The sequence below is a fragment of the Bombyx mori genome, chromosome 19 (genome assembly GCF_030269925.1).
Source record: "Bombyx mori chromosome 19, ASM3026992v2".
Taxonomy (NCBI): domain Eukaryota; kingdom Metazoa; phylum Arthropoda; class Insecta; order Lepidoptera; family Bombycidae; genus Bombyx; species Bombyx mori.
The window spans coordinates 1,351,373-1,378,028 of NC_085125.1; the positions used below are offsets into that span (position 1 = coordinate 1,351,373).

The window sequence follows — 26,656 nt, forward strand, 5'->3', positions numbered from 1 at the left end:
GAATTCCAGACCTTTATGTCTTTTATCCGCAGATCCCAACCCCGAAATTCTCACACCCGCACATTTTTTGATGTCCACTCCTTTGCAGTATTTACCCGCGTCTGAATTGTCCGCAAATCAGATGAGTCTAACTAATCGCAAAGCGTTGTTAGATGGTTTGGTTAATTCCTATTGGAGGAAATGGAGATTAGAGTACCTGCATACGTTGCAAGTCAGACAGAAGTGGTGTACATCAGATAACCCCGTGAAGGTTGGGACAGTAGTTCTTATTCATCAAGATGACATTCCACCGCTCCGCTGGCCACTTGGCGTTATACAAGAGGTGTATCCAGGTGCCGATAACATTATACGCGTTGCTTTGGTAAAAACGAAATCTGGATTTCTTAAACGTCCAGTTGTAAAATTATATCCGCTACCGCTAGAATAAATTAGAGTACCGCATGTCATCAACCGCTTCAACTCTACTCGTAAACATTCATGATGGCTTATTATTAATTAAAATTTGTTTCTTTTCAAATAACTTCCCGCTATTTAAGCTTTATGCTTCCTATCTTAGTATCTTTATATATTTGTTGAAAGTCCTGCGAACTTTCAAGGCGGGCAGGATGGTCACGCGGATTTAGTAATGGGATGCTAATGAATTATTGGGATGGCGCCACCTTTGGAGTTTGTCAGTAACTAATTACCGCGACTATCCAAAGCGTGGTTCTACCCGATCGATCACGCTTTACCGCTAGCTGCCTAGATGGCGGCACTTGTATTGTGTGGTGCTTGAGCTTACGAAAAGCTACGTGAGCTTCGTCACCCCCTCCCGCCGCCCGCGTGCTTCCATCGCCGACGCCCGCACGACAGTCACTGGCAAGGTCTACAGGTGAGTGCAAGTTCCTTTTAATTTATTGCCATTTTATTGCTGCTTCCGTGTAATCATTCGCCCGCCCGCTCGCTTATGTGTATTTAATTTATATCTTTAGTTTGATTACTAGCTTTTGTTTACCGCTATATAGTTTTACCGCTCCGCTAATTATAAGTGACAAACATTTGTCACATACCGCTTAGGACGGCTATTTACACGCCTTTCTACAACCCCGCTTTATATGCTCCCGCCGCAGGAGGGCTATTTACACGCCCCCTTGCTACCCCAAGTACATTTTCATAAATAAAAGTCAAAGTCCTTGTAAAAATGTAAAAATATCGAGCATGAAAATCGTACAATCTATAATATCATCCTGTGTCTAAGTTATTGAGTCTAGATTTTGTAAAAAAAATTGTGATGCTTTGAAACAGTCCAGCTTATACGTGATCCGATTAAATTTACTACCCCTTTGCAGCTATATCTATGGGCATCTGTGGTGGATAGGTCCATCAGCAACTGTTTCCTTTACCATTCCAGAGCTACTAAGTTTTGTATTAAAACTCAATTATTATTCAGGAAACGAATGAAAACGTTTGTCTGATTCTGTTAAGAGAATTATTTCTGTCACGTTCGCATTTCGGGGAGGTAGTCTTGAAATCTTTTAGTGAGAGATGTTCCCTAATAAATGTAAGTATGATATTATGAATTCGTTATTGTATATAATTTTCGTGGTATTAAATCGTATAAAAGGCTTGGTTATTTTATTTACAAAGATATTATTCATAAATACATATTTTTAGACTTTCCTGAAACAAAATACCTCGAACAATGATTGATCCGTCGGTAGAAGGCTTAAACTCCAACGCTAACAGTTGATTGAGTTCAAACTATTAGGTTTTTCCTATTTATAGCATCAACATCAGATTATATAGTTTGGAAATATTTTCAACAAAAGGTGGATTATTTAATAACATAGCCACAGCGAGCGTTGTACTCACCTTTTATTGACATACTAGCTGACCCAACAGACTTCGTAGTGCCTTAATCGATAAATAATATAAATAATAATATAAATAAAACAAAAGAAATCCGTCCGACGGGGGACACATCAAAGGAATAACAAAATTGCTATTTTTATTTAATTCCGAGTATTTTTATATTTATTTACCTTCTAAACCTTCTCTAGACTTCGTCAAATAATTCAAGACCAAAATTAGCCAAATCGGTCCAGCCGTTCTCGAGTTTTAGCGAGACTAACGAACAGCAATTCATTTTTATATATCATATAGATTTCACCAATATTATTTTCCTGTTTTATTGGCCACACAATTACTCTGTCGACTCTACTTATAAATCTTATAACTCAAGCATGAATTGAATACTTGAAAAAATCGATTTATCTTTTTTTCAATAAGCAACGTTTTCTTAACATTGAAATAAACGAAGAAATATTAAACAACGAATCGAGTAAGAATGATTTCGACACAAAAACATCAATTTAATATCTGATTTTTGCTTTTACTTGCGGAATTCGGCCGCGAAACGTGATAAATATAAATCACTCGCAGATACGCCACGGATAAATGTGTGTACTGCGAACAAAGGTCGGATCTCCGAAAGCCTGATTCATATCTCAGTTTGTGGGACACAATTGTGACTTTCAAACTGTTCATATACGATGTTGGAAGGTTTGGTACAATTAAAAAAATACACAGACATGAACATCGCAGTTTAAGTGCTCTTTTTTTTTGCTGGGGGACGAATCTCCTACGTGTTCCCCACATCTAGGGAACGCGTGGGGTATATGGGAATTGACGGTCTGCAGATGCTGAGAGCAGACCGCAGGTCCCAGGATGTTTTAGAGAGTAGGTACCCTAAGGCATGAGAAAATCTCAGTAGCGTTAAGGTAGCCGTTCTCTTTAGACCAAACTTAACAGGTAAGTATGATTTGAAAGATAGAAAGGCGGTACATATCCGTGCCTACAACATGCCGTACCAATAGTGAATTTAGGGGAAATCATGAGGTGGAGGCTGGAAGAGTTTTTAGGAAGAAAAGTCCAGAATCGGTTTATAGACATATTATATTATTACGTGCTGGGGTTTGGGATAAATAAATGTTCCACCAAAGTACAACTTAAAACTGTATTCAACACTTAGAACACTTCACAAACACTTTAAAATTCTCAGTTTGCTTCTTCCGCTTCGCTTCAGGTGATCCGTTCGCTGTTTCGCTTCGAATAGTACCGATTACTAACTGCGTACCATCTCTGCAATGCTTTTATAGTCGAGACGAAATCCATAGAATTATCGAGAAATTTCAATAAAAGTAGAGTTTTGTGTGTTTTCGCTATCTGACAGTAGATGGTGTTGTACTTCTCGAGCGTTCTAGATGCTACTAGATTCTTCGATATTCGTTCGACTATCCGGCGATAGATGGCGTTACTCTTATTGTCGTAACAATATTAATTGATTAGCAGCAGCTAGAGGCGACAGGAGTCTCGGATCTGTATCCCATAACGAATAACCATATAGACCAGGATGCTTTGATTTCACTTTTATATTATAAAGTAATTTTTCAATATTGCAGAGGAAGTAACGTTTATAGTGGCCTATATTGTGAGAAGTCCAGAATCCGCCTTGTGTAATAAGGATACTATAGACGGAGCTATGTGAATGCCACCAGCCACTTTGAAATATGAATTCGAAGTTTGACTGACTCGTTGGTGCTGTAGTTAGCGGCCCTGACTATTTCGCCGAGGGTCGTAGGTTCAATTCTACACATTGAGCAAACATTCGTGTTATGAAAAGGTTTGCTTGCCCTTTGCCTGGGTTTTATTATCTGTATATGTATATACTTAAAAGTATTTAAATATGTATGTCAGTCTACGGTACCCATAACACAGGGAATCCTGATTTGGGGCCGGATGACCGTGCATGTTTTGTTCATTAAAACAAAGAAGTCTACAGTATAGACGAATTAAAAACGTCATTCCTCTAAAGTAGGAAAGCATGGCTACTGTCTTTTTTTTGTTGCATAGATGGATGGACGAGCTCATAGCCCACCTGGTGTTAAGGGATTACCGCAGCCCATATACATCTACAACGTAAATGCCGCCACCCACCTTGAGATAAAAGGTCGCAGTATAGTTACAACGGCTGCCCCACCCTTCAAAACGAAACGCATTACTGCTTCACCGCAAAAATAGGTGGGCTGGTGGTACCTACCCGTGCGGACTCATAAGAGGTCCTACCATCAGTAAAGAATAATTAGGTAAGATATATTTTACCATCTCGTATCGGTTCACAACATGCCCTGCCGCCAGTAAGTTAGCATTTCATTGATTTGATTTTACGACACAATTTTAGGAAAGTCGTTTGGTATGTGTGTGAAAACATACGTTACGTGGAAAAACATTTGGCAAAATTGACGCTTGCATTTTGAATTCGCAATTTTTACGAGTGTTATTGGAGTGTTATTTTTTAGGCAAGATGATTCGATTTGTTCAATAAATGTTTTTCTGATCCCACCGAGTCTCCGGTTCTGATGCTTATATTGTGGTATATGCTCGATTGATATACATCATCATCATCATCATCAATCCACAGTCGTCCACTGGTAGACAGACATAGGACTCTCCAAATCCACACCACTGAGCTTGGTCTTCGGCTCTCCTCATCCACTTCTAATCGGCTACCGTTCGGAGGTCATCACACCACCTAGCCAGGGAGCTAGTAATTATAAAAAAGGATTGTGTGGTTTTATAAAACCACGGTAAAAGAAAAACTTTTTTTCACATTATAGACATTTAACTCTGACAAACAACATTTACATTAAACACTGACAAAATCAAACAAAATAGCGTGGAGCACTGACTCAAATGAGTAACAGTCTATATACTACACGGTCAGCTGCTGCGAACTATAGGCGCCGCCATATTGGCGTTGGCTACTCTGACGAGCGCCTTTCAGTTTATCCCTACTCCGCGGCCGACCGTCACGCGACATGCAACACATAAACGAAAAAGTTTGTGACGATGTAATAAAAGTTTCACTTTAATAATAATAATAATATTATAACTATTATTATAATTTATTGACATACATCCGTAAAGTATCAAAACAACTCGATTGAAAACAATCTCACATTCATATCGAGTGCTGGGATGCTAACTTATTTATAAAAGAACAACCCTAAACAAAAGGAAGTAAATCGTACTGATGGATATAGGACCCGTTTTGTTGTAATTAAATTAAATAAGATGTGGGTAAGACTGTCACAATTCGATGTCAAAAGCCGGCCTTTTGTGGAGACGAACATTACCCGAGGGACCTGATGTGTTACAATAAAGATATTATTTGAGTTACGTGCTTCTTTGGGATTGTTTTTGCGAAAGCTTCGAATAATATGAAGCATAATAATTGGTTTTGGTATTTAGTTTGGTAATTTCGCGAAATTTAGTCATAATTCAAAATGTTTATGTGGTTTAGTTTGGCAGTTATTATTTATTCAAGAGAGAGAGAGAGAGCGAGAGAGAGCGAGAGAGAGAGAGAGAGAGAGAGAGCGAGAGAGAGCGAGAGAGAGAGAGAGAGAGAGCGAGAGAGAGCGAGAGAGAGAGAGAGAGAGAGCGAGAGAGAGCGAGAGAGAGAGAGAGCGAGAGAGAGCGAGAGAGAGAGAGAGAGAGAGAGAGCGAGAGAGAGCGAGAGAGAGAGAGAGAGAGAGCGAGAGAGAGCGAGAGAGAGAGAGAGAGAGAGAGAGCGAGAGAGAGCGAGAGAGAGAGAGAGAGAGAGAGAGCGAGAGAGAGCGAGAGAGAGAGAGAGAGAGAGCGAGAGAGAGCGAGAGAGAGAGAGAGAGAAAGCAGTCAACAGATAGGTATAATTGTACAATAGGCAGTATTATCGCTGAACAAAGAACTTTATCAGCGTACAAGAAAAAGAAAAAAAAATCAACTCGCAAAACATATCAATTGTTCAATTCTTCGACGACGTCAAATATCCATCTTCCATTTAGAATGTATGATTTCTTTCCGATAAAGTAGATGTAACAGTATCTTACTAATGCCCATTCAATAAATCTACTTAGTGTTTTTTTTTGTTGCTTAAATGAGTGAACGATCACACGGCCCACCTGGTCTTAAGTGGTTACCGGAGCCCATAGACATCTGCATCGTAAATGCCGCCACCGATCTTGAGATATAAGTTATAAGGTCTCAGTATAGTTACAAAGGCTGCCCCACCCTTCAAACCGAACCGCATTACTGCTTCACGGCAGAAATAGACAGGGCGGTGGTATCTACCCGCGTGGACACCACCAGTAATTATCATTATTTAGCATTATTATTATTAAACAATTTAAAATAATTCCATCAATAGGGAAATGGAAAGTTTTCTAAGCATCTTCTATTGGTCAAAGCTTATATGCTTTTCGTTATTATTGTTCGCAGCGAACCCAAGTAAACGAATAAAACGAACATAAAAGTGGCCATTACACGGATATCAACGTGCAACACCGCGGAGGAGGTGAACGTTATCGCCATAAAGAATCTCGAAAGGGTAAACACGGGACATTAAGCCACAAAGGACGAAATAACATAACGCACTCAAACTATTACCCCGAGGGATTTTATGTATCGTGAATTCAAAAATGTATTCACACTGTAACGTAAGGTTTTGAGTGAATTTCTTAATTCGGATGCTAGTCACCCATCTTTTTTTTTATTGCCTTTGTAGGCAGAGGAGCGTACGGCCCACCTGATGGTAAGTGGTTACCGTCGCCCATGGACTTCAGCAATGCCAGGAGCAGAGCCAAGCCGCTGCCTACTGCTTAATACTCTCCACAAGCCTCGTTTGAAGAAGGACATGTCATAGCGCTCGGGAAGCACCGTGGAGAGGAGCTTATTCCATAGCCGGATTGTACGTGGCAAAAAAGACCTCTGGAAACGCACTGTGGACGACCGCAGTGGCTCCAGGTAGTATGGATGAACTCTACTCCGGTGGCGGGCGGTGCGATGGTAAAAACATCTGACAATGCTGTTCCCAATCTACAATGGACTGGATGAGAAGGACCTAAAGTCGATACACAACTCGACAATCACCCAACTCACATTGCTCAGAATACGGACATTCTCGAATAAGTGAGATATTAGGACGTATCAAATATATTTATACATTCACTATTCTTATTAAATAAAATAAAAACAATAATTCGAGTATTTGCAAATTCAAGACAATTCTTTAATCAAAAAATTACGGTTAGCGTGGTATGGACATGTGATGCGTAGAGAGAATATGCATGTGACTAAGAGATGTATGGAAATGGTAGTGCAAGGTAGAGGGGGAAGAGATCGACCGTAGAAGACATGGATGGAGTATGTGAATGACGATATGAGAGAGAGAGAGGAGTGAGTGTTGAGATGACGGCTGATAGAAGAGAATGGAAGATAAAAATTAGCTGTGCCGACCCCACCTAGTGGGATAAGGTGGAGAAAAATAAAAAGAAAAGAATTCGAGTATTTGCCAATCTAATGTGGCCATTAACGTAATAAGTAGGTACATTAATATATTACCCTTTTGTGCTCCACTAAAATTCATAATATTATGGTAATTTGGTTTTCGATTGTTGAGAACGCCAATGGCAGTATCGTACATTGGAGTAAATTATACCTTTAGGTTGACAAAACAAACGATCACCCAATGCTAATTCCAACTGTTTACATAAGTATTTGCAGTCCTAGTTGACAATGTTGTTGTCAATGACATACTGAAGAGATGCAAGAAAGCAGACCGCGACTTAATATTTAAAAATCTTATAATTCTTCGCACCCGCATCTCCTCTTAACCGAGTCAAAGGCCGCTCTGCCTGATTAAGAATTTTGGCGGAAAATGTAATGCAATAGTACCTTATACTCGTTTTATCTTACAGATTTTTTTTATAACTCCATCAATAATAATGCCCTATGTCAATGACAAAAAAAAATACCTTTTTTTTTTATTGCTTATATGGGTGGAAGAGCTCACAGCCCACCTGGTATTAAGTGGTTACTGGAGCCCATGGACATCTAGAACGTAAATGCGCCACCCACCTTGAGACACAGGTTCTAAGGTCTCAAGTATAGTAACAACGGCTGCCCCACCCTTCAAACCGAAACGCATTACTGCTTCACGGCAGAAATAGGCAGGGTGGTGGTACCCACCCGCGCGGACTCTCAAGAGGTCCTACCACCAGTAAGGTAGGTCTAGGTACTTATGTAATTATTATGCGGTATTCTAGAAACTTAAATCCGAATTAAATACCGTCTTATGCTATCTACGGTGTAACCGAAGTCTTCGGGATGGACCCAACACTTGACCCTCACCCCAAACAGGAAATTACCTCTCGCATCGTCAGAAAAGGGAAAAATTTAACGATCGGTTTATCTCAGTGCTGTGACGCGTATTGGGCTGTGTATATTTTAGAAACTCTTGTGGGTAGGAAGCAATATTAAGGGCCACGTTGGAAGCTCACAAAAGTGAAGCTAAATTTTTTATGAAGATTTACGTTGTACAAATATATATTTTTACAGTGTACGTTTTGCTAACTATTTATTACCTACCTACTAACTTAGTTCACGCCTAGTCTAGAGCCATTGAAAATTATATTGAAACTATCTGTACCCGTCCGCTTCGCTGGGCATTTAAAATTAACATTATTATTTCTCACCCACACACCTTAGAACTTATATCTCAAGGTGGGTGGCGCATTGACGTTGTGGATGTCTATGGGCTCCAGTAACCACTTAACATCAGGTGGGCTGTGAGCTCGTTCACCCATCTAAGCAATAAAAAAAATCACAAAGATTCTCATTATTAACGCCCCCGCAGCTAGTGTAGGGAGTCCAACACTCATATAAATATTAGCATACCATTAAGTACATGTATTTTCTACATGGATACCAAGTTTCAAGTCAATTGGATGCACGGCTCAGTAGTTATAATGGAATATCCGTAAAAACCACTGTACATTTATATTTTTTTTTTTTTTTTTTTTTTTCCTACCTATGCTGATAGCCTTGAGAGGCTATTTCAGCTTCACCCTAACGTTAGTAGGTGAGCTCGCGGGGCTCAACCGGAGAGTTGCTAACACTGACCCTAGCAAGAGCAGTGCTTCGCAGAATCTACCACCGGATCGGAAACGCGACCCACTGAGAAGATCCGGCGAGAAACTCAGTGGGCTGTGTCTATGGGTTAGTTCGCTCGTCGAGCCCTTCGTCGCAAGCGACGGGTTCGACGAGGACGGTGACCGGTGCTTGTGGTGCCTAAAAGCACCGTTAATGGATCAGGAGGATCCGTAATGACGTGCTTTGGGCGACGTCGACGGTTTACCATTCGGTCTACTGGGTCGGGTATGTAATTTCCAGCGGCTACGATGAGAGGGTTCTCATGTCGTGCCGCCTTCTCAAAATGGCGCAGCGATGCCGACTGTAGATACTTACTAAGAGAGTCGAGCTCCAGGTCATCGTGGAGATCCACATTCCTAAGGAACCATGGCGCTCCGACGGCTATCCTGCAGAATCGTGATTGAATAACCTGAAGGGATTTCAAGTGGGTGCGGGCTGAGTGAGCGAACACTACGCTTGCATACGTCATGACGGGGCGTATACAAGTTTTGTAGAGAGTTACCTTATTGCGGAGGGACAGTTTGCTTCGACTACAAAGCATTGGATAGAGTCGTCCTAGAATAAACGCGGCGCGGTCGCGTACCGTTTTTATATGGGGACGGAATGTCATCCCTCTGTCGAGGGTGACGCCTAGATATTTGACCTTCGAGACCCACGGTATGGGCTGGCCAAAGAGAGTGATGGGACTAACGGCGGAGGTGTTTGCGCGCCTACTACGGAGTGGGATGCTCGAAGTGATGTTCGGAGGGCGACCCCTTTTGAAGAGCACCGCTGCGCTTTTCGTGGGGTTGATGTCTATTCGCCACTTCCGGAACCACTGTCCCATGGTGGCTACTGCGATCTGGAGTCGCCGATGAAGCAGCGACATCTTCCTACACGAGTAGTAGATAGCCGTGTCATCGGCGAAGAGCGCTAGATGGGTCTCCGGAGACCGGGGTATATCATTGATATACAAACTAAATAATAACGGGGAGAGCGCGGAGCCTTGCGGGACTCCGGCAGTCAGTTGACGGGGACGAGAACGAGTTCCCTCTACTCGATATCGAAACGAACGGTTCGACAAGAAGTCTCGTATGATGAGCACGAGTCTGTCTGGCACTCCCATGTTGTACAGTTTGTAAATTAAACCGTTGTGCCAGACTTTGTCGAACGCCTTCGCGATGTCGAAGAAGAGGGCGCCGGTCGGGATCTGTTTACGCCTATTTAGTCCTATCAGAATGTGCTCCGTGAGGCGGTGCACTTGTTGTACGCACGAGTGTTTTGAGCGGAATCCGAACTGTTCGTCTATGAGAATTTTGTTCGCGGTAACAAAATCCCAGAGGCGTTTCCTAAGGAGACGTTCGTAAATTTTTCCTATCGTCGAGAGGAGACTAATCGGACGGTAACTAGAAGTTTCGTTTCTCGGTTTGCCCGGCTTATGTATACCGATAACGTCCGCTTCTTTCCACACCGCGGGAAAGATGCAGTGCGTCATAGCGGCATTTAAAATTGTAGCCAACATTGCTATCAGTTGGACTGGCAAAAATTTTAGCGCGCGGTTGTGGATGCCGTCGGAGCCTGGTGCCTTCCTAGGTTGGAGGTTGTGGATCGCGTCTCTAACTTCGTCAGTGGTAATGGGGGGTAACGCGTCCGAGGGCGGCAGGGAAGCTCTGCGCTCGACCTCCCTATCGACTAACTCGGTGTGTTCGGGGTCCGCGTGTTGAGTGCTGGTGGTGCACTGCTCTTGCAGTGCATCGGCCAGCAGCTCAGCCTTGTCATCGTCATCGAATGCCGGTGGTTGGCCTGAAGGGCGTAAGAGGGGAGGCATAGTAGCGGTAGTTTCGGATTTGAGAGTCCTAGCTAGTCGCCAGTATGCTTGGTGGGAGGGCGCGAGTTGTTCTAAATAACTATGCCAATTATCGTTACGCGCGTCGCTTAAGCGGGAGTGGACTTCGCGTTGTAGACGACGCATCTGAATCCGGTTTGAATGCGTGGGAAGACGATCGTAGGCCCGGATTGCCGCGTTCCTAACTCTTAAGAGATTCCTAAGATCGGGGGACAGTCTGATGCGGTGGAAGCTGTCCTCCATATCGACTTCTTTAGAAGATCTAATGATCGCGGAAGAGATGTGATCGGTAATGATGTTTATGGATTCGACGGTGTCCTCGGGGGATGGATTCGAATCCGGGCCGTAAGGGAGGATTGGCGGAGCGGCGTCGGCTAGGCACGTGCCCAGCTTATTCCAATCCACCATGGTCCTCGTAACAGTGACTGGGTTGTGAGGGCGACCGAGCTGCATAACGACAGGTCGGTGGTCTGAGTCGAGCTCTGACATTGCTTCGATGGAACGCAAGCGCAGAGTTACGTTCCTAAGCAATGCCAGGTCTATAGTGCTCGGACGGAGCGCGATGTTATACGGATAACATGTTGGAGTTGGGGGGCCGACTATTTCAAAGGTGAGGTCGTCTATAAACGCGTCGAGACGCCTACCGTTAACGTTTGTACGATGGCAGTTCCACCTAGTGTGGTGGCAATTTAAATCGCCTGCCAGGATGACGGAGTCTCCCATGCCGAACAGTGACTCGATGTCACTGCTCAGAAGGGGCTTGTCCGGGGGGAGATAAACGGATGCGATGACGATCGGCTGGTGTCCCGTCAGCGAGATACGGCACACTGACGCCTCGATATGTGAGAGCGAGGGAGTATCGAGAGGGACAACGTGCAGGGCCCGCCTATAGTAAATGGCAGTCCCGCCTTTGGAGGCGGTGAGTCTGTCATTCCTAACCATGACGTAGTTCGCGACTTTCGGGTCGCGACGCGAGGGCTTCAGACAGGTTTCCTGCACTAATAGAATATCTACAAGATTATCGCGGAGGAATTCAAAAATTTGATCGCGTTGCCGCGCGAGTCCGTTAGCATTATAGAATGCTAACGTAAGGGAATACGGTTTTTCTCTACCTTTTTGCGCCATTGATTACCGGTAAAGATTTTATAACGTACGCGACACGGACTCGTAAACGTCCATGTGATCGAACGCGGCCGCGAGCCGCTGTTCGGGGGTTGTCGACCTACGGATAGCGTCAGCGAACGATCGCAGACGGTCGAAGTTCACCGCGGTGACGAAGTCGCGCACGAGCGCGAAGTCGTTGGCGGCAGAGGGTTGCGGGGGACGGAACGCGGGCGCGGGGCGAGGTGCGAGCAGGGGCTGAGGCGCGGGGCGTGTCGCGAGCGGGGGCGGGGGTGCGGTTTGTGTTCCCGCCTTCGTATACGGCAGCGGCTTTTTCCACGCTGAAACCGTGGGAACTGCAGCCGGCACGAAGGCAGGTTTCGGCACTGAGGGTGCCGAAGTCTTTGGGCCGACGGTTCGCGGAGCTGGGAGGGTTGAACGCTTGCGCGGAGCCCTAGGACATCCACGGTAGTTCGCGGGGTGCCCTTGCTTAAGGCATAGGACACAGCTTGGGGGTTCGGTCGCGGTTTCCCTAACACGCGAGCAATCTAGTGTGGCGTGGTCGCCGAGGCACTTTACGCAGCGGGGGCGCGCGTGGCAATTGCGAGCCGAGTGGCCGTAAAGCTGACATCTGTAGCACTGCCCGGGAGTGCCACGCTTGTGGGGGGCTTCGATTGAGATCCCGGATAGGCCGCAAATTGTCGTGAGACATGCGATCTTCTTTTTGGCCTCCGGGGTGGGTTCTAACGCCACGAGTATCATATTATAGGGCTGTTTGCCCCGCCCGCTGTGCATCCGGTGCACACTAACTATCGGGAGGGCCTGAGCGGTCAGATCCTCCTTTATGTAGTCGATGTCGAGTTCTTTAGGGACTCCGCGTATCACTACGCGGAGCTCGCGGTCCTCCTGAAGAGCATAGGTGTGGAAACCTATGTTCTCCTTTCGGAGGTATGCTGAGAGGGCCCTATGGTCGCCCGGCGTTGCGACCTTTATCTGAATCCCATGCGCGACGTTACGCGCATGGGTATAATTAATTTTATTTGCCTGAAGGGCCTGGGAAACGCGGTTCCACGCAGTTTTTTCCTGGAGAATCAGCGGGGGCGGGGCAGCTGCTTTAGGAGCGGGCGCGGGCTTGGGACGCGGCGGCGGGGTTACGCGGCGAGCGGAGTCCGACTCCGGTGTCACGACTACCTGCGGGCGGGAGGCGGTCGCGGATTTTGTCTGCTTCGTCGTGGAGCTCCGGGACTCCACGGCGCGAGTACGCTTTTTACCGCGCGTTACGGTTTGGAACCCATCCGAAGTTCCAGGCTGAGGGCTTGACGCGGATTCGAAATCCATCTCCGATTCGGTATCGGAGCCTGAACTCGAAACAATCGAGGTCGCGACGGACGATACGAGCGATGACGTAATCGACGCGGGCGCGGGGGTGGGGGTAGCGCTAGGCGCTTCGTGAGTCGCATCGTCGGAACGTGCGCTCGAACTTAACGCGGCGGGGGGCGCGCGGCGTGCCTCCGAGGCACGGTTGAAATACGCGGCGACGGACGCGGGGGGGGAGGGATTGCCACGAGAGGCCCTAAATGCTAAATATTCGGCCCTAATTGACGGGTACCTATCCCGGAGGAACCCGACAAGATCACTGTCACAAACACTTGCACTTTCTTCCATGTTTCTTCTTGCTTCTTGCCCGGGGGGGGCGGCCCCGGGACTTTTGTTGAACTCGCCGAAAGGCGAGGCCCCGGATAGGATAGGATTTGTAACCCCCCTGTGCTGCAGGACAGCAAGGAGCAGGGGGGGGGAATGCCTATGCCGTGAAAACGGCAATCGGCGGGGAAAAGGAAAGGAACCCGCTCGGGCTGTATAGTGCTACAGCAGGCAGAATCGCGAGCGGGGGTCTAGTCTTGAAAAAGACTGTTGTTTTTGGGAAGGGTTAGGAAATCGCTAGCCTGTGAGTGCCACAGGAAGCTGAACGTAGCGATTGGTTGCCTTGAAAAAGGCAGTTGGTAAGGGTGGGTTCGCGGTTACAAAACTTTAGTGCACAAAAATGGACCTCGATACGCAGATCGCAAGCGACCAACGGATCGGCACGTCCGCACTACCGAATTGTACGCACGATGTATTCACGGTCACTACACTGTCGAGCACAACTGTGAGTTCAGAGACGCGGCTCGCAAGCGGGCCACGGATCGGAAAGCACGTCCGCGCACGACCGAGTCGTGAGCGAGAATGATGGAATGCTGACGAGTACAGACATCAATATCCAGAAGCCGCGCGGGCAATAGAAAGAAACCACTACATGGACGACTACCTGCAGAGCTTCGAGACGGAAGAAGAGGCTATAACCATAGCCAGCGAAGTGGATGTCGTCCACCGTGGAGCGAAATTCGAGCTCAGAGGCTGGGCATCGAATAGGCGCGGCGTCTTGGCGAGCCTCGCAGGTGGTGCGACCCCAGGAGACATAGAGCTGGGGTCGAAGGAAGAAAAGACCCTGGGCCTGCGGTGGTTCTACGAGTCGGACGAGATGGGATTCCGGACACATCCACGAGACCCGAAGGATATAGAAGCACGGACCCCGACCAAACGAGAAGTGACTAGCGCGGTAATGTCAACCTTCGACCCTATGGGGCTGGCATCACCCGTGCTAATAGAAGGGAAAGCGCTCATTCAGAGCATTTGGCGGAGCGGGATCGACTGGGACGACGTCATCCTGGAAAAGGACGAGGTGGCGTGGAAACGCTACATGGAGAACCTCAGCATGTTGCAAGGCCTCCGAATAGCAAGGTGCTTCTCGTGCTGCAGCACTGAGGGGGAGCTGCACACGTTCACCGACGCCAGCGAGAAGGCCTACGCGTGTGCAGTCTATTGGCGTCAGAAGACAGACGAGAGCACCTACCGCGTCACGCTTCTAGCAGGGAAAGCCAGGGTGACCCCACTGAGACCAGTCTCCATCCCAAGGCTGGAGCTGCAAGCTGCGCTGCTGGGGACAAGGATGGCGCAGGCGATAGCGGACGAATTGGACATCGCAGTCGGTGTAAGGACGTACTGGACTGACTCCAGTACAGTCCTGACATGGATAAAGACCGACCCACGCACGTTCAAACCTTTCGTCGCGCACCGACTCGCCGAGTTAGAAGAGTCAACGAAGCCCCAAGAATGGCGATGGGTGCCTGGCTCGCAAAACCCAGCAGACGACGCAACTAGAGAGGCGCCGGCGGATTTCGACCACACGCATCGGTGGTTTAATGGACCCGAGTTCCTGACGTGGGATGAATCGCGCTGGCCCAAGCCGCGAACATTCAAGCAAGAACCGTCTGGAGAAGAGAAAGAGGCCTACCTGGTCGCTACGGCGAGGACCGCTGAAGCTCAACCCACGCCCGATCCGCACAGATTCTCGAGCTGGGTCAGGTTATTGAGAGCAACAGCCAGGGTCCTCCAATTTATCGAGCTGTGTCGACCCCGGAAGGAGAGCGCCTGCGTGTCCAGACAATCGAAGCAGCAAGATCCCACGTGGAGGACGACACGAACGAAGCAACCCCGATCCACATGGAAGTTAAGGACCCCGGAAGCACCTACAGAAGCATGGCTGCCGCTTGATCCGCCCCACTTGAAGAAGGCGGAGAAGATCCTACTGAGAAGCAGCCAAGGAGAGAGCTTCGGTGAAAAAGATCCCGAACGTCACCCCAAGTTGCGACGGCTCGACGTCGTGATGGAAGATGGCCTGTTGCGCCTGCGCGGACGTATCGACGCAGCGCAATACATAGATGCAGGCTGCAAGCGACCGATCGTGCTGGACGGGAAGCACGTGATAGCGAGATTATTGATCAAACACTATCACGAGGCGTTCCAGCACGGTAACCACGCAACGGTGATGAACGAGGTGCGGCAGCGCTACTGGATCCTAGGTCTAAGATCGATCATTCGAGCGACGGCCGTCCGATGCCAGTGGTGCAAGGTCTATCGGAGTACACCACGACTACCGCCCACCGGAGACCTGCCGATAGAGCGGCTACGACATGGAGAGCCGCCGTTCACCTGTGCTGCCGTCGATTACTTCGGGCCGATGACGGTGACTGTAGGACGACGTCACGAGAAGAGGTGGGGCGTGCTGTTCACATGCCTCACCACGAGAGCAGTCCACATGGAGCTAGCAGCGTCACTGACGGCAGACTCAATGCTGTTAGCGCTGCGCAGGATGGCCGCCCGGCGAGGAACGCCCAAAGTCATTTACAGCGACAATGGGACTAACTTCGTCGGCGCCAACAAGGAGCTTAAGCAGGCAATCGAGAATGCAAGGGAAGCAGACGTCGTGTCACGGGCCGCTCAGATGAACATAAAATGGAAGTTCATCCCGCCAGGAGCGCCGAACATGGGAGGCGCGTGGGAACGTTTGGTGCGGTCCGTGAAGACCGCGCTGGCGGTCACACTGAAGGAAAGACACCCGAGGGAAGAAGTTCTGCACACTCTTCTGTTGGAGGCGGAGCACGTCGTCAACTCGCGACCGCTCGTCGCCAGGGAAGAGAGTTGGGAGTCAGAAGCACTCACGCCGAATCACTTCCTCATAGGGAGGTCCTGCGGAGCTCCAAGCATCGGCGACTACAGAGACGAAGACCTGACCGGCAAAAGGACATGGAGAGTGGCGCAGCGTATGGCGGATCACTTCTGGAGTAGGTGGGTCAAGGAATACCTGCCCACGCTGCTGCCCAGGAAGATCGACGGGAGAGCAGCTGGCGAGGACTTGCAGTGTGGGGATACCGTCCTCATAGTGGACTCCACGCTGCCACGCAACACATGGCCGCGCGGGCAAGTTGTCCACACCTACCCAGGCCCCGACAACCGTGTACGAACCGTCGACGTCAGAACGAGCGGCGGTCTGCTTAAGAGACCTGCCTCCAAGATGATCCTGCTGGTGCCTGCAACGAGCGACGAGCCCCGCCCATAGAGTCGCCACTACAAGGAGTCGGTGCTACGCACGAGGGGGAGGATGTTGGCGACAGCGGCGTCGCCTCATAATTATAGAATAAGTTGAATAGAATTTATGATAGATTTATATAGATACGTACATAGACATAGAGTTATAACAAATAGATAAATAACAAATAGATAAATTATATAGAGTGCATATAGATAGATAAGGATATAGATAACGTGCACATAGATTTTACTAAGAATAGAACGTAAGTTGCTTTGAAATAAATAGTATACACTTTTGCTTTATTATTCCCGATAGTTTTAAGATTAGCATATTAACTTAAATGAACACGCGCCCGGCCCGCGTCCCGAAACGATGTAACAAACAGCATTTATCTGTGTTCAGGACCGGGTATTTTGTTTATACGGGCGCGTCATATAGATTAAGCATAGAATAAGTTATATGTATCGATAGGGATTACAACATAGAATAGTTAAGTATAAGGCATTAGTATATACATTTATTAAATAAATAGATATAACGAATAAACCGAGCCGATCATAGTGAAAATGATCTCGACGAGAGACGTATTTTACACGAGATCTCTGTAGGGTAACATTCCGAGGTAGTTAAGCGACCCCGCGACGTTGTCAGGTACCTGCCGACTTGCCGACCGACTACCTGCCGATCTACCGACCGACCCTCGACCGACTACCTGCCAACCGCCGGCCGCCGACCCTCCGAACGAAGATCACTAAAAAACGCACGAGTAAAGACATCTGCGCCTCGAAGATATTTATTGAAGAATTGAAGAATTGAGGACTATTGAACAGATCGTCGGTTATTGAACATAGAAGAAATTCGGTTGTATTGACAGATCGGTCGGCTCGGTTTTACGTTCAGTAGCAAAGTTTTGAGTTTTAATTTCGAGTGAGCTTGTACGATATCGTACACCTCAGGACCCTACATTGACTGCTTCAGATCGACACGAATAATCGCCACGAGACGGGCATCCGGCGTCTTATAGGATTTCAAGAAATCTTATAAGATTAATAAACCCGTCCAACCCGGGTTGACGTCACTCGCCTTATCGACACGGGTGACGTGCTGCGTACCCAACAATATCTATATATTAATACGTGAAGCAAAAACTTTGTATCCCTTTTTACGAAAATTGCGCGGACAAGGGAGTATGAAATTTTCCACACTTATAGAGAATATAGAGAAGAAGTGCATAATGCTAATATTTTTTTTAAATAATGCATAAAAGATACATTAAATCAGTAAAGAAAACATTACACACACTACATACGCACACACGCATGCATACTATTTATTGTCAAACTTTTGTTCTTGACGTGTGTTGTTAAATTGAGAATAGATTAAATATTTTTTGTCTTTCTTAATATTTTTTATAGTGCAGTCTTGGCGAAATTTGTATAAAATACAATAGTGTACAAACTTACAATTCCAATTAATTATAGTCGAATTTCGACTACTGCGGGACCTCTAGTTTTGATTGAATAGCTCTGACAAAAATACACATACGATGCAAAATGAAGTTTTCAATCAATCCTCACTTGTCGGCGTCACTGCTCGTATTTACTCGCAAAATTCCTGGTCTAGGTTCCATGTTTGCAGGAATGATATTGGAGTCCATATCAATGTATCCGTTCGCAGAATTGTCACAGATATTCCGATCTGAGTTATTTGATCCATGAATTTCATGCTGTGCTGAAAGCATCAAAATTCTACCTAGTTAAATCCACTTTGCAAATGAACATTTCTCAGTATTTTACCATATTTATAATGTATCGAAAAATCCCGAAACCCGGTATTTATTGATACATGAAATCCTACCTACGGTCTGGTATATTTTTTGCATACTTCTAAGACATCCATTAATTTATATGTACATATATTGTGAAGAACATACATCAACTTTTCTCGACATTCTTTAATAAAAAATTTTATTGCTTAGATAGGTGGACGAGCTCACAGTCCACCTGGTGTTAAGTGGCTACTGGAGCCCATAGACATCCACAACGTAAAAGCGCCACCCACCCAATACATACATAACAAGGTATAAGTTCTAAGGTCTCGAGTATAGTTATAACGGCTACCCCACCCTTCAAACCGAAACGCATTACTGCTTCACGGCAGAAATAGGCAGGGTAGTGGTACCCACCCGCGCGGACTCACAAGAGGTCCTATCACTAGTAATTACGCAAATTATAATTTTGCGGGTTTCACTTTTATTACACGACATTTGCTATCTAAGACATCCATGAATTTATATGTACATATATTGTCAAGAATATACATCGACTTTTCTCGACATTCTTTAAATATGGAAAGGCAGATTTAATTAGGTGAGTATGGGTATGGGTAAGGATGCACGTATATGTTAGTTCTTCTGAATTAGCACCTACTTATTTATTTAACTCTATAGACAAAATACAGTGGCGGACGGAGCGCCTAAGATATTTTCAATCAGTCAACCAAGGAGAGTGTAGAGAATGCTCTGGCAAGTACATTGCTTAATTGATTTAAATATTGTATACATATAAAAAACAGACAGACATATTTGATATACGCTAAAACTCGAGAACGGCTGGACCGATTTGGCAAATTTTAGTCTTGAATTATTTGTGGAAGTCCAGAGAAGGTTTAAAAGGTAGATAAATATGAAAATACTCGGAATTTATTAAAGTTTAGGTCTTTTATTTATCGATTGAGGCACTACGAAGTCTGCTGGGTCAGCTAGTTGTAAAATAAAATACAATTTAAGCATTCTATACTAATTATATATACCATATATTCATAACTACCAATACACAAAACCTTTTTAGTGAGAAATATGAAGCCAAAAGCGTTATTACAAAAGTTTTATTAATATGTTTAGAGGAAATTTATATTTGTAGGATTATGTTTGAGATTTTTATTGCTTTTACGACTGAAGGAGCTCACGGTTACCGAAGCTTATGGATATCAAATAAAATTCTGCACTTATACACTAGAAAATCTCAAACAGCTCGTCACGTATCGACCGAGCTTTGCTTACTGGAGTATAAAGTTCGAAGGGGACGGGAATCGTAGGTAAATTTATCTCTTAGAAATATTCAGTTATTGATCAGCCATACTTCGAATGGATGGTTTACTTAGCCATCTCTTTTTTTTTATAGCTTAGATGGGTGGACGAGCTCACAGCCCACCTGGTGTTAAGTGGTTACTGGAGCCCATACACATCGACATTTACGACGTAAATGCGCCCTCCACCTTGAGATGTAAGTTCTAAGGTCTCAAGTATAGTTACAGCGACTGCCCCACCCTTCAAACCTAAACGTATTACTGCTTCACGGCAGAAATAGGTAGGGTGTTGGTACCTACCCGCGCGGACTCACAAGAGGTCCTACTACCAGTGTAAAATCTAGCTTTATTGTATCTTATTTAGTATGTAATGAATTAGATTGTTAATCTTTGGTGTTCTTGTGTGAGCTATTCCTTATCACAAGTCTTGTGGCAGCTTCCAACATCACAAAATCAACTACCAAACTATATGTCTTTACAAATAACTCCCACAATAAAAGACTAATATCCGGTGTTAAAAAGAAAAAGAATAGATCATTTAATTTAGACCTTATTTCTATGGCCCCCCGGTGACCACTTAAAAAAAGATCTAAGTCCCTTTCATCCGAAAGAAGCGGCTACTTAAACCCAAATGAACATTGAAATAACCGGCAATTTATTTTATAATCATGAACCACTTCCGAAGCAGGAACGCTCTCGGATTCTAATCCGCTTTTACAAATGGAAAAACATCGATAGGATGAAATTTAATTCAGTTTCTAGACGCAATAAGAGTGCACCGCATAATTTGATGCTCCTGCTAAGAATTCTTGGGAGTTAGATAACGATTGGTACGTGGGTAGATATGTACAATAGAGAAACGATATTTGCCTGCTGCCGTTTTGTATTCGCAATTGGTTTTATCAGCTAAAATATTCAATGGCTTAGTCTTAGCTATTTCTGTGCGATGTTCTCTCACAGTTGTATTGTAGCCGTTAGATTGAAGTTAGCGCACAATCTGGCCATGGGTGGTATTAATTTATTTTTAGGCAACACTGGGTCCATTGCCTTCGTAAATTTGTTTCCTTCGCTTTAAGTTGTAACAGGTACACATAGAAACGACAATGTATCATCTCGCGCCGATAAATGAGGTTGTAGTACCCAATTATTTTGTAGAACGGCTGTACCATTCTTTCAACTGGAACATGTGAGTGATCTTTGACAAAAATAGGTGAATTAGTGGGACCTACCTATGCACGTGAGCTGCGTAATAGTTCGTACCACATATAATCACGCAATCTTAATTGGTTTCGTTAGTTGTATTTTAAATATATTTGGTCATATGAGATGATTTGAAGATCCAAATATGGTACTTTTACTTTCATATCCATTTCCTGGAAGTCAATGAACTATACCTCTAAACAAAATTTATGATGAGCACAGGTAGGTTGGCAAACCTTCCTACATCTGGAATTTTGTAAGATTAGTTAAGAGCTGATAATCTTTTGAAACTGTTGAAACTTGATAATCTTTAAAACTGGTCCAAAAAAAACATTGAATCGAAGGAAAAAAGGTAAAATGATAATTATTTAAAACTATATAAATATCTTGAAATATTCCCATCCAATTCTAGACAATACAGCGCTCAATATGAGAGAATACAAACTATTTGAACTGCAATTGACATCTGAAGGAGTCCGCAAACCCTATAGGTATTTATATCAGCTATGTGCTTCTGGTAGTATCTAGACTTAATTCTCCTACTTGAATTCTTATGTCAGAGGTTTCATTTAAATCTTAGTATAATAGCCATGACTGATCTAATACAGTCATAAGCTAAAGTTGGTAGACAATCGAGTAGAGTCGGATTTATTAGAACAGACCCGAGTATTAGGTATTTTACAAGATTAGGCTGCACCTAATCCCATTTTGTCAGTGTGTATGATTCACCTGTTCCACCTAATCTTCGTATTCTTAAAACATAAAATCAAATGTTCAGCATACCCTCCCACCTGTCCTTGCGCTATCTCACTCACTTACACGTTGCAACGTATCGCACAATCCCTAAATGCCTAATCCTAATCATTCAAATAATGATACAACGATCACATTAATCAAATCCTAATAACAGACTCAGAACTTGAGATTAGGAATAGGCAGATTGAGATTGCTTGCTAAGTAAAGTATTGGTTGTGAATGAGATTAGGAAGATTATGTGGATTAGGTATTTGGATCAAGTATTTCTTAAGATTAGTAACAGGTGGACTTAGTATCTGATTTACCTAGTATGACCCATCTCTAGTAGACGAACGCGTGGCTTAACCGTTTATCAAAACCAACAAAAGTGCCTTTTGTATTTCTTATTGCCCTTGTAGTGGTTACCGTCGCTAATTGACGTCACCAATGGCAGTGGCACAACAAAGCCACTGCCTACCACTGAGTACTTTCCGCAAACCTTATCTTATGAAAATGACATGATGATTAACGTAGGGAAAGTTAAACCCCAAGCAATTAAGCTACCAGACCTCAAGATACTGTTACTTATTTACGTGTAATATAATGTATTATATTTTTACAAATACATTCATTTGTATGCCTTATTAATCAGAACACAACAAAAACAGTTTTAAAATAACATCTAGCTAATATATAGCGTGTACGGTTTATAAGGCGTGTAAGGTACTAACTGTCATTTATAAATAAAACAAGTTAGTTCCGATTTTACTTCGTATATTGTCACAAGTGTCTGACGTGTCGGGCGGGCTATGTACGACTGGCTATAACAAGCGATGAACAACCGCATGCGCTACTCAAACTGTGTCCCTACATAGAGAATTTTTTCATGAGCAAAATACGACACGAGAACCCTCTCATCGTGGCCGCCGGTAACTACATTCCCGATCCTGCGGAAAGAATGGAAAGCAGTCGACGTAGCCCCAAACACGTCATTTCGGATCCTCCCGATCCACTAACGGTGCTTTTAGGTACCTCAAGCACCGGTCACCGTTCTCGTCGAACCCGTCGCTTGCGACGAAGGGCTCGACGAGACATCCTCAGACACGGCCCACTGAATTTCTCGCCGGATCTTCTCAGTGGGTCGCGTTTTCGATCCGGTGGTAGATTCTGCGAACACGGCTCTTGCTAGGGTTCGTGTTAGCAACGTTGTCAGGTTTGAGCCCCGTGAGCTCACCTACTAGTTAAGATTCCGCCTCTCAAGGCTATCAGCTTAGGCAGGAAAAAAAAAGATGTAAACAAAGGGAGAGATATTATGAAGATATAGTTACATTCATGTGTTTCTTCATCTGTGCCTTAAATACTTCAGTCAAAGTAATAAACATAACGACCAAAACAATATTTTTGACAGTACTCCCAGACTAGTGCAATGTTCAAAATTGAAACGAATAAAAATTGTATAATAAAAATTACAAATACTGAATTAAGCAACAAACAAAATAATTTTAATTAGGTCTACGCTTCGCAAAAACCGGTGAAAGTATTGTCATGATGAATAGGTTCGCTTCGGCCCAAAGCAACTTCTATGAAGACAATCGTGAAATAAAACCTAATTAAATGCTACAGACTTGAATCGTAATTCTAAGTAAAGATACTGATAAAAGAAATACAGTAGCCTTGTTTCTTTATTCATTCATTCCGAAAAAGGTACGCATCAAAGCCTCTCCAAAAAACAACATTCAGTTAATTGAAGAATATTAGGTCCATTTTTCATTATTCCTCTAGATTGACAACCGCGCTCACGGTCCACGGTTACTGACGCATATACCTAGTCAGGTCATAAATTCTGTCACATGTTTAATGTAAAATAATTGAAACAAGTTTATTCATTATGTAACCATTCATATACCAAAATGAACTTAACAAAACATAGATTCTTATGACACTAAAGTTTATTCAAAATGGCCTTCAATCTGCGCGGCCAGTCGTCTATTCGCAGCACGAACGTGGTCCATGTCAATATCGGCGGCTGCCTTAATCAAGGATGTCTTGAGTGACTCCAAATTGGGATGAGGCTTTGAGCACGCCTTTTCCTCCAAGTGTTGCCATATCTTGTAATCTAACGGATTCAAATCTGGACTGGAGGAGGGCCAGTCTTCGTGCCGAATGAAGTCGATTTCACGCGCCGCCAGCCAGTCTTGTGTGCTCTTCGCTCTATGAGCTGGCGCCAAATCTTGTTGGAATACCCAGTGCCTGTTATTGAACATGGTATGAGAAACAGGTTCCACAAGGTTCGTCAGGACTGTATTTTGATACACAACTGCATTCGTTTTTACACCTTTCTCACAAAAATGTACCTCTGTTAAGCCGCAATAAGAAACTCCCAACCATACCATGAGCGAGGATGGAAAATGACCTCGTTGGACACGCGGAATACGGTTGCTCGCTTCTTCACTACTGTGTGCGTACACCTTATCATTTTGTTTGTTGTAGCTCTCTTCTACGGTAAAAATTTTTTCATCCGAAAAAAGAATTTCCCGATATTTTTTTCCCGCGTACCGCTTCAACAAAGCGCGGCATCTCTTCAGTCTCAGGTCCATTAGACGAGCATTCAAACGATGTCCTGTTTTTCTTCGATATGCCCAAAGCCCTAAGTCTTCATTTAACACCCCTTTCATCGTGGTTCTGCTTAACCCCATCTGAAGGGCCAACAGTTTCTGCTTACGTTTGGGATTTCTTTGAATTCGCGCCTTCACAGCTTTTATCACTGCTGGAGTTCTAACAGACCGAGGGCGACCACTTCTTGACCTGTCATCTACACTAGAGTCTTCATTGTATCGTTTGATGGTACGATAAACGAATCTTTTGGTTATATTGAAATTTTTCAGTATGTTAAAAATTTGAATTGGCGCGTAACCGCAACGATGCAACGCAATAACTGCAACACGGTCTTCTTTAAGCGTCCACTCCATATTTAAAAATGAGTAAAATTCTAAAAGTATACATTTTTATTTTCATGAACAATTTAACCAACCACTACATTACACTCACACGCACTTACACACATCGACACAACACAATCAGATTCAAACTTATTCTGCAAGTTATCATTCGACAAAGTTAATCTACCTATTTAACTGCCTTACCTTAGTTGAACTACCTGTGTTCATTAATTATGTTAAAATTTTTTGGAAACATAATGTGTTTCTTTAATTGGCTCATGTTTGGGAAAACATCCTCTGTACCCTGTGTATAGTTAAATGCTGTTGAAACATTGTTTATTAAATAAATAAATAAATAAATTCGAAATTCGAATTCAATAAACTTTTTTGTGGCCAGCATTCTAAAAGAAAAGTTTTTGCTGTGTGACAATACTTATGACCTGACTAGGTAGATATACTGTGTATACTGCTATAGGCATCCGTAGATGTATATGGAGCAAAACTTTATGATTATACAGAAAAGTTCCTGTGGTTTGAGAGGTCTGACTTATTTTATTAGCTAAGACGGTAGAGCTCACAGATCTATGCAGGCTAACGATGCGACTATCAATAATACTCGAAATTTGGAAATCAGGAATAAGGAGTTAGATATGAAATTTTAAAACCAAGAAATAGTCGTGATGTAATATATTTTGAATATGAACATCATCATCGTCATCATTCTCCTGCCCGTCGCCTGGAATTGGCGCAACATGTTTTCTCCTTCCATATTCATCTATCTTATACCATTTCTTCGCTCACTTCCCTTTTACACATATTATTTTTCACGCAATCCATCAATTTTTTCTTAGGTCTACCTCTTCCCCTATTTTGACCGTGAAAATAACCTACAATCACGCTTTTCTCCTTCAAGTATTATTGTCTAAAATTGTATCGTATTTTCGACCCTCTGTTATCAGCCTAAAATAGTTTATATTTTCCCGTGGATAGTAGTTAAGCTAACTATAAAATTTACCAGAGAATGGGGAGCATTCTGTGTACGATGTACGTGTAATAGCATACTACGCTGATACATAGCTGTTACAGAACACAATTGAGGTCCATTTCATGCCTTTGTAGCATGTTTGTTACCCTATAAGGCTTATGATCTCTGAGGGTGATTTAGGTCCAAAATTAAGTTTAAATATATGATTTTGATTTGGAAATGACATCAAATAACCTGGTCAGTCGTGATCCGGGTTGGGGATCCAAAATGAAAATAAAAAAGATATGTGGTGACGTGGGACACCGGATAGGAACGAAGTTCCTTATTATAAAAATATTAATTTTAATTTCTATTCGAGGTATAAAGAAAATAATTATTCGGGTATACATTTTTTATTATGATTTTTTTATTGGTAAAAAACAAAAATACTTAACAAAGCCATCAACTTTATTTTGTTAAAAATAAATGATTTATAAAAAAATATGTTATTGTTTGTACGTTACTACAAAGTTAACGAGTACGCTGTGTGCATTACTAATAAAAATCTTACGTTACGGACGTTTTTTCCCGGTTTAGTCTCTCTCCCTCTCCCTCTCCCTCTCCGCATCGTCCCATAAAGAGCTGCTTTCCAAAAACCCGCATCAAAAATGCGATCAAGGAAGGAACAGAAACGCGCTTAATATCAGAAACGTTCCGGGGTAAACAAAATAAATCCAAACTTTACTGTTCTGTTTATTGCAGTTTGACGAGACCAGACTCATAGATAACAACTTCCACCGTCGTATTTTATATCATGAGTGTTATAGATGATAGTTTTGTTATTATTGTACAGTTTGTAGGACGAACTCGAGAACCAACTACATTATTTC

The 26,656-nt window shown here is 44.0% G+C and overlaps 2 protein-coding genes across 3 annotated transcripts in view; one reads left to right on the forward strand and one right to left on the reverse strand.

Annotated features, from left to right (window-relative positions):
• The window catches only part of LOC105841633 (nose resistant to fluoxetine protein 6), a 387,723-nt gene that overhangs the window by 184,593 nt on the left and 176,474 nt on the right, over positions 1-26,656 (reverse strand). The gene's annotated exons all lie outside the window — the stretch shown is intronic.
• Positions 14,226-16,868, forward strand: LOC105841459 (uncharacterized). The gene has a single exon (XM_038017797.2). The coding sequence runs from the start codon at positions 14,226-14,228 to the stop codon at positions 16,866-16,868; it is 2,643 nt and encodes an 880-aa protein (XP_037873725.2).

What these genes read in the sequence shown, in the direction of transcription:
- LOC105841459 (XM_038017797.2), top strand. Translation starts at nt 14,226, where the DNA reads ATGGACGACTACCTGCAGAGCTTCGAGACGGAAGAAGAGGCTATAACC.